We start from the raw sequence: 15,076 nt of genomic DNA on the forward strand, positions 1-15,076 counted from the left end.
TAATTTCATATATACCTATGAATGGAAAAAGCACAGTCTGTGTCGTCAAAATGTACACGAGCACTGGCCGTGGCCAATGGGGTGTGGGGCGAAAACCCCTCAAAAAGTCCACACTCTTTTCTTTGTAGAACGCAAATAGTACAGCTGACTGTTCACCAGACTTGCATACTTAATTTTCCTGTCGAAGTCCTTCCTTACAGCAGTGGTTTTCAAAACAGGGGCCCAGTGTCTGGACACTAGGGGGTGGCCACCATTAATTTCGGACCCTGATGAGTGAGTGAGCATTCTTGTGCCACATGACAACATGTTCTGACACCGCCACGTGCCATTTAGAACCTCAAAACGTTCTATGTCTTTTATTTGTCATAAATCGATATATATCATATATGTCAGTTGTTGGCAGTGGTTGAAATTAGGCATTCGGACGAATAGAATAACTGTTGAAGTATTTCCATAATTTGTCCCTTGCAGCTCAGCGTTCTGCACATGAACTTCCAATCGTGGAGAAGCAGGACTCGGACAGCTGCTCCGTTCTGGGAGGCCAGCAGATGATCCTGAGCGGGCAGAACTTCAGCTCCGATTCCAAAGTGGTTTTCATGGAGAAAACGCAAGGTGAGTGGGACCGTTCCCGCATCCTCTCACATGTTTTGCGGTAACTTCATCAAGAGAGCCACCGCTGACTCAGAAAAGCCCTTTTCTTCCGCACTGGCTTTCTATGCTGTCTTTACAATCAAATAATACTTTTGTTAACATATGAGTATTCAGTATCTCTTAATTATACAAAATACTTTTAAATGCTATATTTGTCCTGGACTCTTATTTTCACAACAGTGTAAAGCTTTCAGTACAACTCTGAATTTGTTGTTTTAATGAGCTTTTTCGCAGCAAACATGTTGTAAAACAGTAAATGGATTCAGGAATATTCCGGAAAAAAGGAAAAAAATGAAGGGGGTGGGGGTCGCATGTGCCAAGAAAGAAGTCATTCATTTTTAGTGAGTCTGAATCAAGGCAGGACTACTGTAATTTCCGCACTATAAGGCGCACTTTCAATGACCGGCCTCTTTTAAACCTTTTTTTCCCCCACATATAAGCCGCACCACATTATAAGGCACATAGAATAGATGCCACAGTCCAGGTTACATTATGCATCCATTAGATGGGCTGCGCCAAAGGCTCAACATTGATCCATGTACAAGGCACACCTGATTATAAGGCGCACTGTCAGCTATTGAGAAAATTAAAGTCTCTTAGGCATGCCTTATACGGTACTTTATTTCTATGTTTTCATATTTTATTTTGAACCTCTGGAAAAATATCATTTCAGTCATGTGCAACCAGTAATTAAAAATAACTTTTTTTCAATGGATGGAAAATATACAAAGCTTTTAAATTAAAAACAAAACAAAAAAAAAGTTAAATGTAGCGATAGTCATGAAATGTCAATTTTCAGTTGATTTTTCAAAGTTTATTTCAATGTCGGATTTGGTGCAATCATTCTCATATGATGTTGACATTTTATTCAATAGTTGCTTTTATTTCAATGTTGTTGTCTTGGCCTTAGTTTAGTTTCTAAAATTGCCTATCGGGTACTAAAATGATACCAAAATGAATAAATAGCCTTCTAGCTTGGGTCTGGAGCAATAACTGATCCCACTTTGGAGTCAGTAAGAGTTCTTGCAATTGAAGAGTTTCTAGTAGTAGGTTGAGAACTGCACTGATGAGGGATTAAGAGGAAACTAACGTTACAATAGGAATGGTTGTAACCACAATTTTTTGACGAAATGGGAGAATCTTTCTCTGAAAATGCCAAACACTTGTTTCCACACCAGTTTCGTACTGATGAGAACGATGTGTCCCGCGCACCACCCTGAATTTATTGATCTCAGGGTTCAGATCGATGCTTGTCACTATTTGCACTGCACAAGTTATTACAACTAAAACGACAGCGTAACGCATGACTCCCATCCCAAGCGCTTTTCCCCCCTGCCGGCGTGTTATGACATGCTGCAGCAACGGCTAGTGAGGCAGACATGGAAAAGGAAATATTTCACAAAAGGATTGCCAGTGTTTTGGAGAACTTGGTGTATGACATAAAACTGTGGCCGGGTACGAGTGCAAAATCCCTCTGAATGGAAGACAGCTGCGTCTGTTTGGAGCTTTGGCGGCTTTTTGCATCGATGGGTCCAACACCAAAGCCCGCCCTCCCTGACCACCGTAATCCTCCATCTGATTTCCATTTCCTCTCATAATCATGTACAGAAGGGTGAACAAAATGTCGGGGTCTCCCTTAGAGTGGCGTTACAACACACTACAAACAAACGCGAGTGCCAAGTGAGCAGTCATTGAGGAGGAGTGCAGTTGACAGTAGAAAGTTGGCAACACGAATGGAATCCCCCCTGACCCCCCCCCCCCACTCCTTTCCCCCATCTGAATCAATCAAATTGTGTGCTTTTAATTAGCGCACGCACAAAAGGGTTTCCCCGCTCCAGGAATATTCAGAATCATTTTAGGAGCAGCATACATCAGGTCACGTGCTCGCTAACCAAGATGACGATTATGTATATGGCAGCCAAAATGAAATTATAAACGGTTGATTATGTAGAGCAGAAATACCGTGGAGGCCCACAGGGAACAGCAGCCATGCTGATGTTTTAAAGGAGACCTTACAGGTATGGGCAGCACGGTGGAGCAGCTGGAAAGCGTTGGCCTCACAGTTCTGAGGTCCCTGGTTCGATCCCGGCCTCGCCTGTGTGGAGTTTGCATGTTGTTCCCGTGCCTGGCTGGGTTTTCTCCGGGCACTCCGGTTTTCCTCCCACATCCCAAAAACTTGCAACATTAATTGGACACTCTAAATTGCCTCTAGGTGTGATTGTGAGTGCGACTGCTCGTCTCGATGTGCCCAGCGATTGGCTGGCAACCAGTTTAGGGTGTACCCCGCCTCCTGCCCGTTGACAGCTGGGATAGGCTCCAGTACTCCCCGTGACCCTCGTGAGGATAAGCTTCTAAGAAAATAGATGGATGGATTACAGGTATGCATTTATGTCTGAAATGAATACCTTGGGCAGACTTAATATCATGTCTGTACTGCACTTCCATCAAAATAACCCAAGAATCAAGAGCCTTATGACGAGATTGGCTTTTACTTGTAGGAGCAGAGCCCAGTGTGTGGAGAGAGCTGGGCTTGACATTTTAACATTGACACAGTAGCGGTCGCGTCACAGCTGTGTCACTGGATCTTCGTCCTGCTGGAATGTTCACGTCATTGTTGGGGGCAGTTATCATGTGAATTTGCCCCCATGTAAGAGTGCATAGTCACTCGCTCAATTGCACAGATTGGGTACGTAGGCACTCCAGAGACCAACTACTTGTACACAAGACATTCTAAATGTATTTTAGCAAGACTTTTTGTTGGTCCCCTTTTAAGATACACTTTCCAGCAAAGGTGTGCATGTGACTTTTAAGATCAATACAAAAAAATGCAGCTATTTTTTGTTGACACAGTTGGGAACTGTTTTCCTTCACCAAAAATGTACTTGTAAAATTGTCAGAAATAGTCACAAAAGCTCAGATATGCCAGCCTAGTTGTTAAATACAAGTCTGTAAATATACAGTAATAATAGAATGATAAAATATACATGCTTTTGATTGAGGAGTGATTGTTGTTTGTAAAAATAAATAAATAAAATTGACACACACTGTAATTTCTTCTGGTGTGACCTCCACAAATCGCAACACCCCCCAAGAAAAAAGACTCTTTGAACTTCAAATTGACTAAAACGCAAAAGCGACATTGGATAGATAAGTAACCAACTTCTGATATCTTCTCTCAGATGGGTTGCAGATTTGGGAAATGGAAGCTACCGTGGACAAAGATAAGAGCCAGCCAGTAAGTATGTGACATCACACTCATGGTGTCGTCTTCCAAGTCCACGCACACAAAGAGGGGAGTCCTTTGATCGTTTGCTGTACCGTAGAGCATGCTGTTTGTGGAGGTGCCGTCCTACCGCGACTCGTCCGTCTGCCATCCTGTCAAAGTGACCTTCTGTGTGGTCAACGGGAAGAGGAAGCGTAGTCAGCCCCAGCACTTCACCTACACACCACTGCAATGTAAGCTCGGTGCACGACACTCAGTATTTTTACTTGTGCACACACTTTGTAAACCTCTGTAAGTCCACTCGTGCTGTGTTCACTCTTAGTCATTTGGTTGTGGTCCCTGAAAAGTGAACAATTCAAGTAAAAGGACTGATTCTCTAAAGCCATCTTTTGAACCATAAACAAGCAAACGAGGCCGTTGTTCACAGAAACTGCGAGAATATTCAATTGCATTTGTCACGGCAAACCAAGTTCAACATGTCTTAGAAGAGTTGTTGAAAATATGAGACATGCGGCGTAAAAATATGCTTCCCCTTCCACTTGGGAACGCCTCCAAGTTGTGTTATGGCCTATTACGTACGTCAGGTTTCGTTGCCTTCACCCTTTTTTACAAGGGCTGACTGGGTTTCTCATCTGCTCCGTGACCGCCGTGGCCCATTTTTTGGGCCTGAAACAGGGCTGCTGAGTCCGTCGGGAACGTGGTCTAAATGTAGCATTCGAGGTCAAAGTGCGGGGAAGACACATATTGCCGTCAGCTCACTTCCAGCCTTTTTTCAACTGCTTGTCTGAAACAGAAATTTGATTTGGTATATTCATTTATTACATATATTGAAGAAGTCCCATTTCAATCCTACTAACCGAACAAAAACACAGCAGCGACAATACATTTGAGTCAAAGGCATCTTCTCACAAGACTACCATACTTGTCTTTGTTCAGCTCCGTCCATCAAGACCGAACCCCTAGACGAGTATGAATCGGACCACATGAGCTTTGCCATGCCCCCCATCATGGGCGTACTCCCTCATTCCTACTACCACAACCCACACAGCGTCATCCCTCCCGATCACGGCCTCGTGTCCAGCATGGCCTCGTGCCAGCGCCTCGGCTCCGCCCTCGCAGGTCAAGAATCACGCTTCCCGAACCAAAGCCCGGCCATTGTTTTCTCCCATGCAGGGAAAGGCCTGAGCAACAGCCCGGGAACCTATCAGCAGACCGGGCCATTGGTCCCTGACCCCCACTGCTCTGTTCTGGTCCACACGGGCTCTCAAGCGCCACCTGCCGCTCCAATGGGTGCAGGCCAGCACCCTTCCATCATCCAGTTCTCCCCCACCAATCACCACCTAATTCGGGCGGGAGACCAAACACAGCCAGACAACCAGCCTGTCCTTTACTGCGAAGGCTACTCTCCGCAGGCGACCCACCGATCTCCGCCTCCCCAGGTGGTCGCGGACCCCTCTCAGCAATACCCAACCGTCATTCAGCAGCAGAATTACGTTCACAAAGGGCAGCAGAAAGTCAGAGTAGCTCCTGGGGAGACGTCACCAGATAGAGCGAGGAGGGTGACCGTGAAGGAGGAGAACCTGGACCAGGCCTACCTAGATGATGGTGAGTGTAAGTCTGTGTTTTTACTTCCTCCGAGCGTGCGTCGTCGCTTTTATCCGCCGAGACACAGACGGCTATGTTAACCGCCTCTCAAACAATTGAAGGATATTTACAATATCATCGGCGTCTCCTCGTTGGAGTCAGCGTGATCAAACGGCTCGGTTTTTTTCATACATAAAGTGTAGTGACGCTCCACTCTGGGTGGAAATAACCCGTATTATGACTCAGTTGTTTGTCTTCGGCCTGTCCACCCAATTAGCCCCCAGCAAAATTAATGTTGGGCCAGATCCAGCAACAGGCAAGATGTGGAACTTTTTTATTTTGAAGCAAAGGGTTTCTCCAAACTTTGTTGGATATTCTCTTCTTGAAATGTGGTGAGCTGTTAGCAACAATTTGTCTAGCGCATATTTGTTTTGTTTGTTTTTAAAGTGAGGGTAATAAGCGTCGCTCCGGACCACCGACATATTGATACTGTTATGATGTAAAAACAACTTCCATGGCAACCATTGTCAAATAGTGGAACGGGGCTGCCTGGGAGAGCCAGGGAAATCCTCTTTGTTTGTTATATTTGGCCGGGGCTTCTCCTTGGCCTCACATCCCCCCCATACACACCCCAGATCCTGCGGGGGAACCCACCAGAGGATTAATTTTTTTTTTCCCGACTACATGATTCTGCCAATCTGGCTCCAGAAATTCCGTTTTGCAGCTGCTGTGCTCCAGGAATCCAGCACAAGATGTGAGATAGAAGCAAGGGCGGAGGGTCATTTTTAGGAAAAAGGAAAGGGTTGTGTGTGTGTGTGTGTGTGTGTGTGTGGTGTGTGTGTGTGTGTGTGTGTGTGTGTGTGGTGTGTGTGTGTGTGTGTGTGTGTGTGTGTGTGTGTGTGTGTGTGTGTGTGTGTGTGTGTGTGTGAAGTGTGGATTCAATGGAAAAAATTAATCCGGCAATGGAATTTGTGTTTTTTGGATGGAGCTCCCTGGGTTTCCCTCCACAGTAAACAGCAACAGCCTTGTGACTTGTTAAATGAACACTTGGGAGAACAGAGATACCGTTTGACTGCCGTCTTTTCAAGTTGGTGACAGCCAAGCGTGCCTCTGCGTGTTTGTTCAGCTTTGCCTTTTGCATGCTTTCGGGTCTTAGTGTCGTGACACCACTTTTTGCACTCAAAACAGTACTGTAGAAGGTTCACAAGCGGCGTGGTTAACGTCAGGAAGCCTTCAGAAAAAGCCTTTGGCAAATGAGAGATGCCAGGAATGGGCAACTTCAATAAATAATGGAAGGAGACACAATTTCTCTCCAGTGGGCCACAAATTCATTCAAATTCGGCAGGCTTTAAGACATGATTGGGACTCTTCAGTGGGTTAATTACGCTAAAGTATAGCGATAGTATTTATACCAATATGCTAAAATTTTAATAACTGTTTAAGTGCAAATTCACTTAAATGCAAATGCTGTGTACAACTAAAAATCTACAATACCACGGAACCGCAAAGCAATGTCATACGTCAACGTCGTATAGCAGAAGAATACGGTACTCGTACTGCGTGATGATAAGACGCCGGGACTCATCGTTACTGGGCTGGGACTCATTGTTTCCAGACATGTTCATCCTTGGACTGATGTAGTCTCAAGTGTAGCATGGTCAATGCTAACTATTTTCAATGTTGTCTTTAATGTTAAGTTTATCGTCCCGACTTGTAATGTCGGCTAGTGACATGTCACAGCAAAGATGTTGGTTGTTGTTGTTGAAATATATTTGGCAACAATAGTAAATAAATCACAGGTAAAATATAAATATAAATATGCATCACAAAAGTACCTTTTAACTGTCATTGTTGTACACATGAAAAACGGAAAACTCGTTGTGCTGATGCGTTACTGTATACACTTGCAAATGAAACCCGTCCAGAGACATCGCCCGCCTTTGAGAGATTGCCGACTGTGCCCACACGTGTATAATCATTTTTGAAAACGTGGGTGGTCACATCCTGGTAGACTTTCACTTTGCGTGGTGTTAACTGTCATTTGTCGGCGGTATCGCAACTGTCACTGTTCAACAAAAGTCGGCCTTTTCCTCTTCGGTGCTGTACACAAACCTCGTATGGTTCTGTTTCCACCCCCCCCCCCCCCAACACACACACAGACGTTTCCATGCTGTATGCTCACGTACAAACTTGACAGAGGGGTGGCTACCTTCTTCTTCGGAAGCGAGACTCGGGCTTTAGAGGTTTATTGTGAGTGGCTGTGGAACAAAATGGTCGGAGGCAGTGAAGCAGGTCAAACGGTTTCACCAGGTGAAGATCGAGCAGGTCGAGGAAGATAAAGCACACGGTGACAGCTTGGATACACATTAGTCTGAGCACACACAACGGGGTAGAATGTCACCATGACCAAGTCACTTGGTGTGGTAAGTTTGGATGAATTGTGAAAATTTCAAAGATTTCAGGCTTTTTTTCAAGCTTTTTTAATACTTACAATCAACTTGTACTGAACTGCTTGATGTAGATGACAAACTACAAAAAACTTTGGACTGGACAGTAATATTGGTGCGTATTGTTTGGAAATCCCTGATTTAAATTGTCCACAAGGGTTAAAGTGGGTCTGAATGGTTGTTTTGTCCGTACGTGTTCTGCGATTAGCTGGTGAGCAGTCCAGCGAACACCGCCTGCCATCCAAAATCAGCCGGGGGAGACTCCAGCTCAGCCGTAACCCTACTGAGAAAAAAAGCAGTCAAGAAACTGGAAGTTATGACACATAGCCAGTTAGCTGTCGTTCACTTTTCAAGTTACGTGAAGCTCTTCCAGGGTGCTTCACACCTCTGCTGTGCACACATGAGGATGCACAAACACATCAATTCCAACGCTCAGCGGGCGTCTGCTGTGACCTGACTCGGCTACTGTGCACGTCGCCTGCGTCTCCGCCCACTGGCGCCGGTCTTCGGAGCCAGACACTCACCTATTGAAGGGAGCGGCTCGAGTGCCAAGCCTACATTAGATCACGTTAAAGCGCCGCTCTGTGTTAGCCGCGTCTTTAAACATGTTTCAAGCTCCCGGGATGAAGTCTTGCGGCCGCGGCGAGGAGATGAAAGTGACCTGAAGGCATTAGGTGTCAGAGCAAATTCCACCACGGATTTAAAATCAACACGGTGGATGCCGTGGTGACGACAGCAGGGTAGCTACTTATGATGCTCGACCCCAAAAAAATGTTCTTGTATTTCACTTAGTAAAAGCTCTTTATAGGCCAAAGAATCATATTATTTCATGTCGTGGGATCGCTCTCCCATGAATATTGTACTTAGTCTTTTTTCTTCATGATCATCATTTAATTTGTCATTTGAGACGGTCGAAGTTCTCGTTTTTATGTGACATGGAAATGAGAGTTGCTCTGACCGGATTGCTCATCTTCCACAATTTAAATATGGAGAAGAGCTTGACTCTGATCGGTCCATATCACAGCATCTGCCGGCGTAGAAGCCTGTGGCGGCCAAGCATCCTTCAGTGACACGTTCAGACTGATTGCGTGGTTATTTCTTTTCAGTGAATGTGCGTTCACTTCACTTACGCCACATTCACATGCTCCTCCCAAGCGGGCCAAAGTAATCCTGGGATCGGCCGCAGCCAGCGCAACGTCTCCCTGACTAGTTCCTTTGATTTATTTTTATTTTTTCCATTCCCATTTCTACTCCCGCATTCCAGCCCCTCTACCCCGTAAGTCTTGCGGCCACCGTCGGATCAGCGGGACACCCGACCCCCCCTTTACTATTATCGTAAAGCACAAGTCACCAAGTCCAAGTGTTGGATTGTTGGCTCACTGATACGGAAAAAATTCGAGGGGGGTGGGGGGGGGTTTGGTCTGCGGTTGTGCTCATCCATCCTCTCCCATTCATTGGAATTGAACGTGCCTCACGTCTCTGCCGAAAAAGACGGCAAGCTTTGATATTTCATCACCTGCTATGTCCTGAATTATGAATGTAGTTAAGTATTGCTGTAAAACAAAACATAATTTATTAACTGTATTTGTGCAGCTGCAGACACTCGCTCGCTTAAAACGAAAGAAATGCTGTGATGCTGTTCAGTTGAGTGGGTGGGCACTAGAGTTGGGTACCAAGACCCGAGAACTGATTCAAACCCGGACGAACATTACAGTTCTCCCGGAATCAAATTTCAAAAATATTGTTTCCCAGTTAGCGGAACGGTGGATCACCTGGTGAAGCGTTTGCCTCACAGTTCTGAGGTCACGGGTTCAATCCCGGCCCTACCTGTGTGGAGTTTGCCTGCTCTCCCCATGCCTGCGTGGGTTTTCTCCGGGCACTCCGGTTTCCTCCCACATCCCAAAAACATGCAACATTAATTGGACACTGTAAATTGCCCCTAGGTGTGATTGTGAGTGTGACTATTGTTTGTCTCTATGTGCCCTGTGATTGGCTGGCAATCACTTCAGGGTGTACCCCGCCCCCTGCCCGATGACAGCTGGGATAGGCTCCAGCACTCCCAGTGACTCTTGTGAGGATAAGCGGCTCTATTACCTTTTATATTCTATCGATAACATGCATAGATGTTAAACTTAAACCATGTCACAGGTTCATTTTACCTGTGTTGCAAAAATCATTACAAAAAAAAGATTCCGATGAAGGGGATCTTTAATCTTTTCACTTGAAATTATTATAGTTTCCAAACTGCAGCTCAGAACCCATCAAAGACCTCGCAATTTTAACAAGCACTCTAATAACACGTCTGTGACATGTTTTATTGAAATGCCCCAAGGACCTAGAATGATAAAACATATCCTATTTCTTGTCTTCATTAAATCAGCCTGTTGCACGGCGTCATCTCGTGCAAGTAGGCTCGCTTTCATCCCACTCTTTAACTTGGTGGGTGGGCTATTCGACTTTTGTTACCATGACGACTGGGTGTGGAGCTAGGTGACTAGGGTGTCAGCTATCAGTGAACTGGATCTCACCGGCGATTATTTGTGTGTGGCAGAAGACTGGACATCGCCAAGTGCTTGCTTCTACTTGTGTATGCAGCATTCCGCTGTGTGTATGTGGCGTGTGAACAGCTCACCAAAGACGAATATTCCCCACCACTACCGCGTCGATAACTGGATCCCCCTGATCAGAAGCTGTTGCTTGAAAGTGGTCTTGGATCTTCACCCAGGCGAGCTGGTCACGTCACGGAAGGAGAAACTCAGTGTGGGGGTGGTTATTGTGTACTTTAGCGTGTGTTACCTAACACGTCAGAACGGAAGTGCAAGGACGGCTTGCCCACCGACACATTTTCAGAAATAGACGTCTGACAAAACGCTTGCTTGTTTATTATCACACTTGTTTAGTGGGCAGGCGCTACAGGGACCTTTTTGTATACCTGTCGTGAAAAAAATACATTTTCCATAATATGTCTACTTAAGGCCTCACTTGTTTGCTTTATGAAGGGATTGCTGTTTTTATAGTGGGCTGTATTTGAGGTGTTTGTTTGTTTGTTTTGTTTTTGACTCACAACTATGTTGCTGAAGGCTTGAGCACACTGCTGAATGATGTTACTTTGTTCAAAAAGGAAATTACTGTAGGTTGCAGTTGCACATCATCATCATCATCATCCTCAACAATGCCTCTCCTCACCCCTTCAAAATAGGGAACACATTCGTCCCTTGTCTTTATACTTTTAGTTGTCCTTTTAATTTTCCAAAATTAAGATTTATATGCCATTAAAAATAAGATGGTAAAGCGTTGGCCTCACAGTTCTGCGGACCAGGGTTCAATCCCGGCCCTGCCCGTGTGGAGTTTCCATGTTCTCCACGTACCTGCATGGGTTTTCTTCGGGCACTCCGGTTTCCACCCAAATTCCCAAAAACATGCAGCCTTAATTGGACGCTCTAAATTGCCCATAGGTGTGATTGTGAGTGCAGCTGTTTTTTCTCCATGTGCCCTGCGATTGGCTGGCAAGCAGTTCAGGCCTGCTGACAGCTGGGATAGGCCCCAGCACTCCCGCGAACCTTGTGAGGATGAGCAGCTAAGAAAATGGATGCATGGTTGGATGGATTCAATGTAATCTGAATTGATAGAGATGAGCTAGCTCAACACACTTGAATTGCCAAAAGTCCTCTTTTATTGCGACGTCCACTGTGAGAACCACAAAAGCGCTCTTGCTCGAATGTTCAAATCATGCAATATTTCACTCCCCTCAAGTTTACATTGCTTTTCTTCGTCCGTGCCATTACAAATCATTTCTTTGAAATCCCACTAGGTTTTCATATTTTATTCTGATAGCATATACTGTATTCTTCTGCTCCCGTGGCACTTGACACTATTAATGGTCTGCCTTGGAGACATATTGATTGATTGATTGATTGATTGGTTGAATGATTGGTTGATTGGTTGATTGATTGATAGCAAAACAAAATTTGTTGGTTGACTGATGGTGACATGAATTCACCAAAGTACATAGCAGTAAATGCACAAGCGTGTACAGTGAGCGATAAACTGGGGTGCCAGAGGAGGGAAAACAGATTAAATTTCACTTCAATTGTAAGAAAATTATTATGTTTATCCATCCATCCATTTGCTTTGCCGCTTATCCTCATGAGGGTCGCGGAGAGCGCTGGAGCCTAACCCAGCTGTCAACGATCAGGAGGCGGGGTACACCCTGAACTGGCTACCAGTCAATCAATCGCGACACGTGGAGACAGACAACAGTCACAATCACACCTAGTGGCAATTTAGAGTGTCCAATTAATGTTGCATGTTTTTGGGATGTGGGAGGAAACCGGAGTGCCCGGAGAAAACCCACGCAGGCACGGGGAGAACATGCACACTCTACACAGGTAGGGCCGGAATATAACTGTGAGGCCAACGCTTTACCAGCTGCTCCACCGTGCCGCCTTATTATGCTTATTCCAAATATATTTTGTGAATCTGTGCCAATGACATGTAATGACAGGCAGACCCATAAATTCAGAACTTCAGAATGTGCAATGGACCTGTTTCTTCACCTGTTGTTCTTCATACAACAGAAACGGGCTTCCTGTAAGTACGCCAGCTTTGTGTTCTATTTAACAGGCCCAGATTTTTACACTCAGTAAATTTGCGGGTAAACTGAGACAAGATCATCATTATTTCAGGATTCGGACTATTTGTGTCAGTTACGTTTCGTTGTGTGCTGTGAGATTTTTCTTTCGTAATCTAGGTTCCTTGGCTCTAGATAGCAGAGGAATGCGTACTGCATTTCAGTGATTTCAGATAACAGTGGAGCTGTGCGTTTCCATGGTGACAGCAGACACAGACACAACATGCTACGTAATAGCTTGAATAGCGAGCAAAGAGCTTTTTTGGCCCACTTTGAAATGCTCGCATTAGTCATCGGACCTAATGAGTCGCTAGTGACACAGTGGAAGCAGTGGCGGCCCGGAACGTCGCTAAGCGCCAATGTACACACGTGCGCACCCACACGGCCGCTACACCAGTGAATGCTTTTTTTTTTTTTTTTTTTTTTTGGGACAGACACTTTGGCGGGTGGTGTCCTGTACTGTACTTCCGAGTCAACGTGACAACTACACGCTATATTTTGTACATTAGCATGAAGCTAACTTCTTTTGAGGCATGTTTTATCCCTAAAATTGTGGCAAAACTCCATGTTGTCCCATATTTATTTATTTTTTTGTTTCTCTTCCTGGTAATTGTGTAGTTAATTAACCAGACTGGATCCTCTGTAGTTCCATGCATGCTATAATATGTGTTAACCTGGTTGCTTATGTTTGAGCTGGACTTTTGTTTTTGGTTGTGGAAATGAACAATTGAGAATGAAACACTTCAAAATTCACTGATCACGTCTAAGGTTGGATTTGCACTGCAGGTCCAAGCACTCAATTCCGATTCACAGCGAACGGACCACAGACCTCCCAGTAATGGTCGCCATGGGCAATTATTTAGATGCATATGGTTTGACGCGTCTCAAATGATATATGTTAAAGGTGAATTCCAGTGGTTTGGATTAACAATGTATCCAAATGGTCATGTCATATGTACTCTTTCTTGAAAATGTGATGTTTATCCTCTCTCATTTAATTGTGTTTTGACAAGATTTTTATCAGCAATTACGAATTTTCATGGGCGCCGCCACTTTGGAGAGTCACATGACTTACGTGCGAGGATGTGATGTAAAAGGAGTGCAAACACAGGCTCGATTATGATGGGTCACAATTATGGCCTGCGCCGATTTCTCGTATTTATCCTCATCTGATGAAGAAATAGTAGTATCGGTTGATCGGGAAGACAGAGGAAAACTTCCATACAGATTTGAACCTGTGCCTGTAAATAATGTTGAATATTCCGATGGTTCTTCGGACAGGAATGATGCAGAGTCTGATGAACGAGCTCCGGCGGTGGGGTGCAAGCTAGCTACCGGGGCCTTTGTTCGTTCGAAGAACCATCCGAAAATACTACATTATTTACAGCCACAGGCTCAAATCTGTATGGAAGTATTCCTCCATCTTCACGATCAACCGATACTGCTATTTCTTCATCAGATGAGGATAAAAAGAATCAGCGCTGACCATAATTGTGTCCTATCGTAATAGAGCCTTTGTTTGGGACTCTCCAAAATGGCGGTGCCCATGAAAGTTCTTTTTTGCCTACAAAAATCTTCTCAAAATACCATTAAATGAGAGAGGATTGACATCACATTTTCAATATACAGTACATATGACATGACCTATTGGATACATTGTTAATCCAAACCACCAGAATTCCCCTTTAAGACGAAAGTTAATTTTCCAAGATTTTTGCTGTAGTTTAGATTTACTGCTGGTGTTTTTAAAGAGTTTATTTGTCTTCTTTGGGCAGAAGTGGTCCGTCTCCAAATGTATCTGTACTTCAATTACATCAAGCTTATATTGATGGAGCGTAGCCGATCTGTATGTTTACCTAAATTGCACTCGCATCTGCAGACATCCGATGCGTGTTGGATATTCACATTTCCAATCTGAAAATATATCTACTATGGGCTGACCAATAAACATTTCTTTATGCGTGTGCTGAAATTTGGTATGGTAAAATTCAGATAACTGATTAATAAGCCGATTAATTTAGAAAGTATAAATAAATATACAGTGATGCCGCGGTTCTCGACCAAAATCTCGAAAAGTGATTTGTTCGAAAACTGAATCGATGTTTCCCATGACAATGAATGGAAAAAGAAATAATGGGTTCCAAGCCTAAAAAATTAAGCTTTTTATTGCATTTTTTTTAGCTTTTCCTTATAATAAAATGCATCGTAAAAATACATGTATAGTTTAAATACTTTATATAATGAAAAAATTTAAAAATCTTATTTACTTAAAATTCATTTTTTTGCTTAAAATCTATGCTTTAGTAGTAGAGTATGCTAGGCTGGGAGGGCCGTATCTGTAGCGACTCGGCCCCCAGCCTTGTAAACTTTTTTTTTATTAACAAAAGTGCCGAATAACTTTAAACAAGCAACTTGCCTTCTTTGGCGCCATGATTGGGGGTTAATATGGTAGTCCTCGATCAGAAGAAAAACAACAGTCACTACCGGGACACGTCTGTGTACTGAGGCTGTGTAATACAGAATAACAAAAGTGCGATGGTT

General features: G+C 44.2%; 1 protein-coding gene across 3 annotated transcripts in view; it reads left to right on the plus strand.

Annotated features, from left to right (window-relative positions):
* The window catches only part of nfatc2a (nuclear factor of activated T cells 2a), a 31,674-nt gene that overhangs the window by 12,719 nt on the left and 3,879 nt on the right, over nucleotides 1-15,076 (plus strand). Inside the window, exons 6-9 of one of the 3 annotated variants that reach the window (XM_061839108.1) lie at nucleotides 472-612; nucleotides 3,831-3,886; nucleotides 3,975-4,107; nucleotides 4,811-5,485. In XM_061839108.1, the coding sequence (XP_061695092.1) occupies nucleotides 472-612; nucleotides 3,831-3,886; nucleotides 3,975-4,107; nucleotides 4,811-5,485 (1,005 nt within the window). The remainder of the gene's footprint in view (nucleotides 1-471; nucleotides 613-3,830; nucleotides 3,887-3,974; nucleotides 4,108-4,810; nucleotides 5,486-15,076) is intronic. The other 2 variants (XM_061839116.1, XM_061839125.1) reach the window with 2 other exon arrangements.

The sequence above is a fragment of the Syngnathoides biaculeatus genome, chromosome 2 (genome assembly GCF_019802595.1).
Source record: "Syngnathoides biaculeatus isolate LvHL_M chromosome 2, ASM1980259v1, whole genome shotgun sequence".
NCBI lineage: Eukaryota > Metazoa > Chordata > Actinopteri > Syngnathiformes > Syngnathidae > Syngnathoides > Syngnathoides biaculeatus.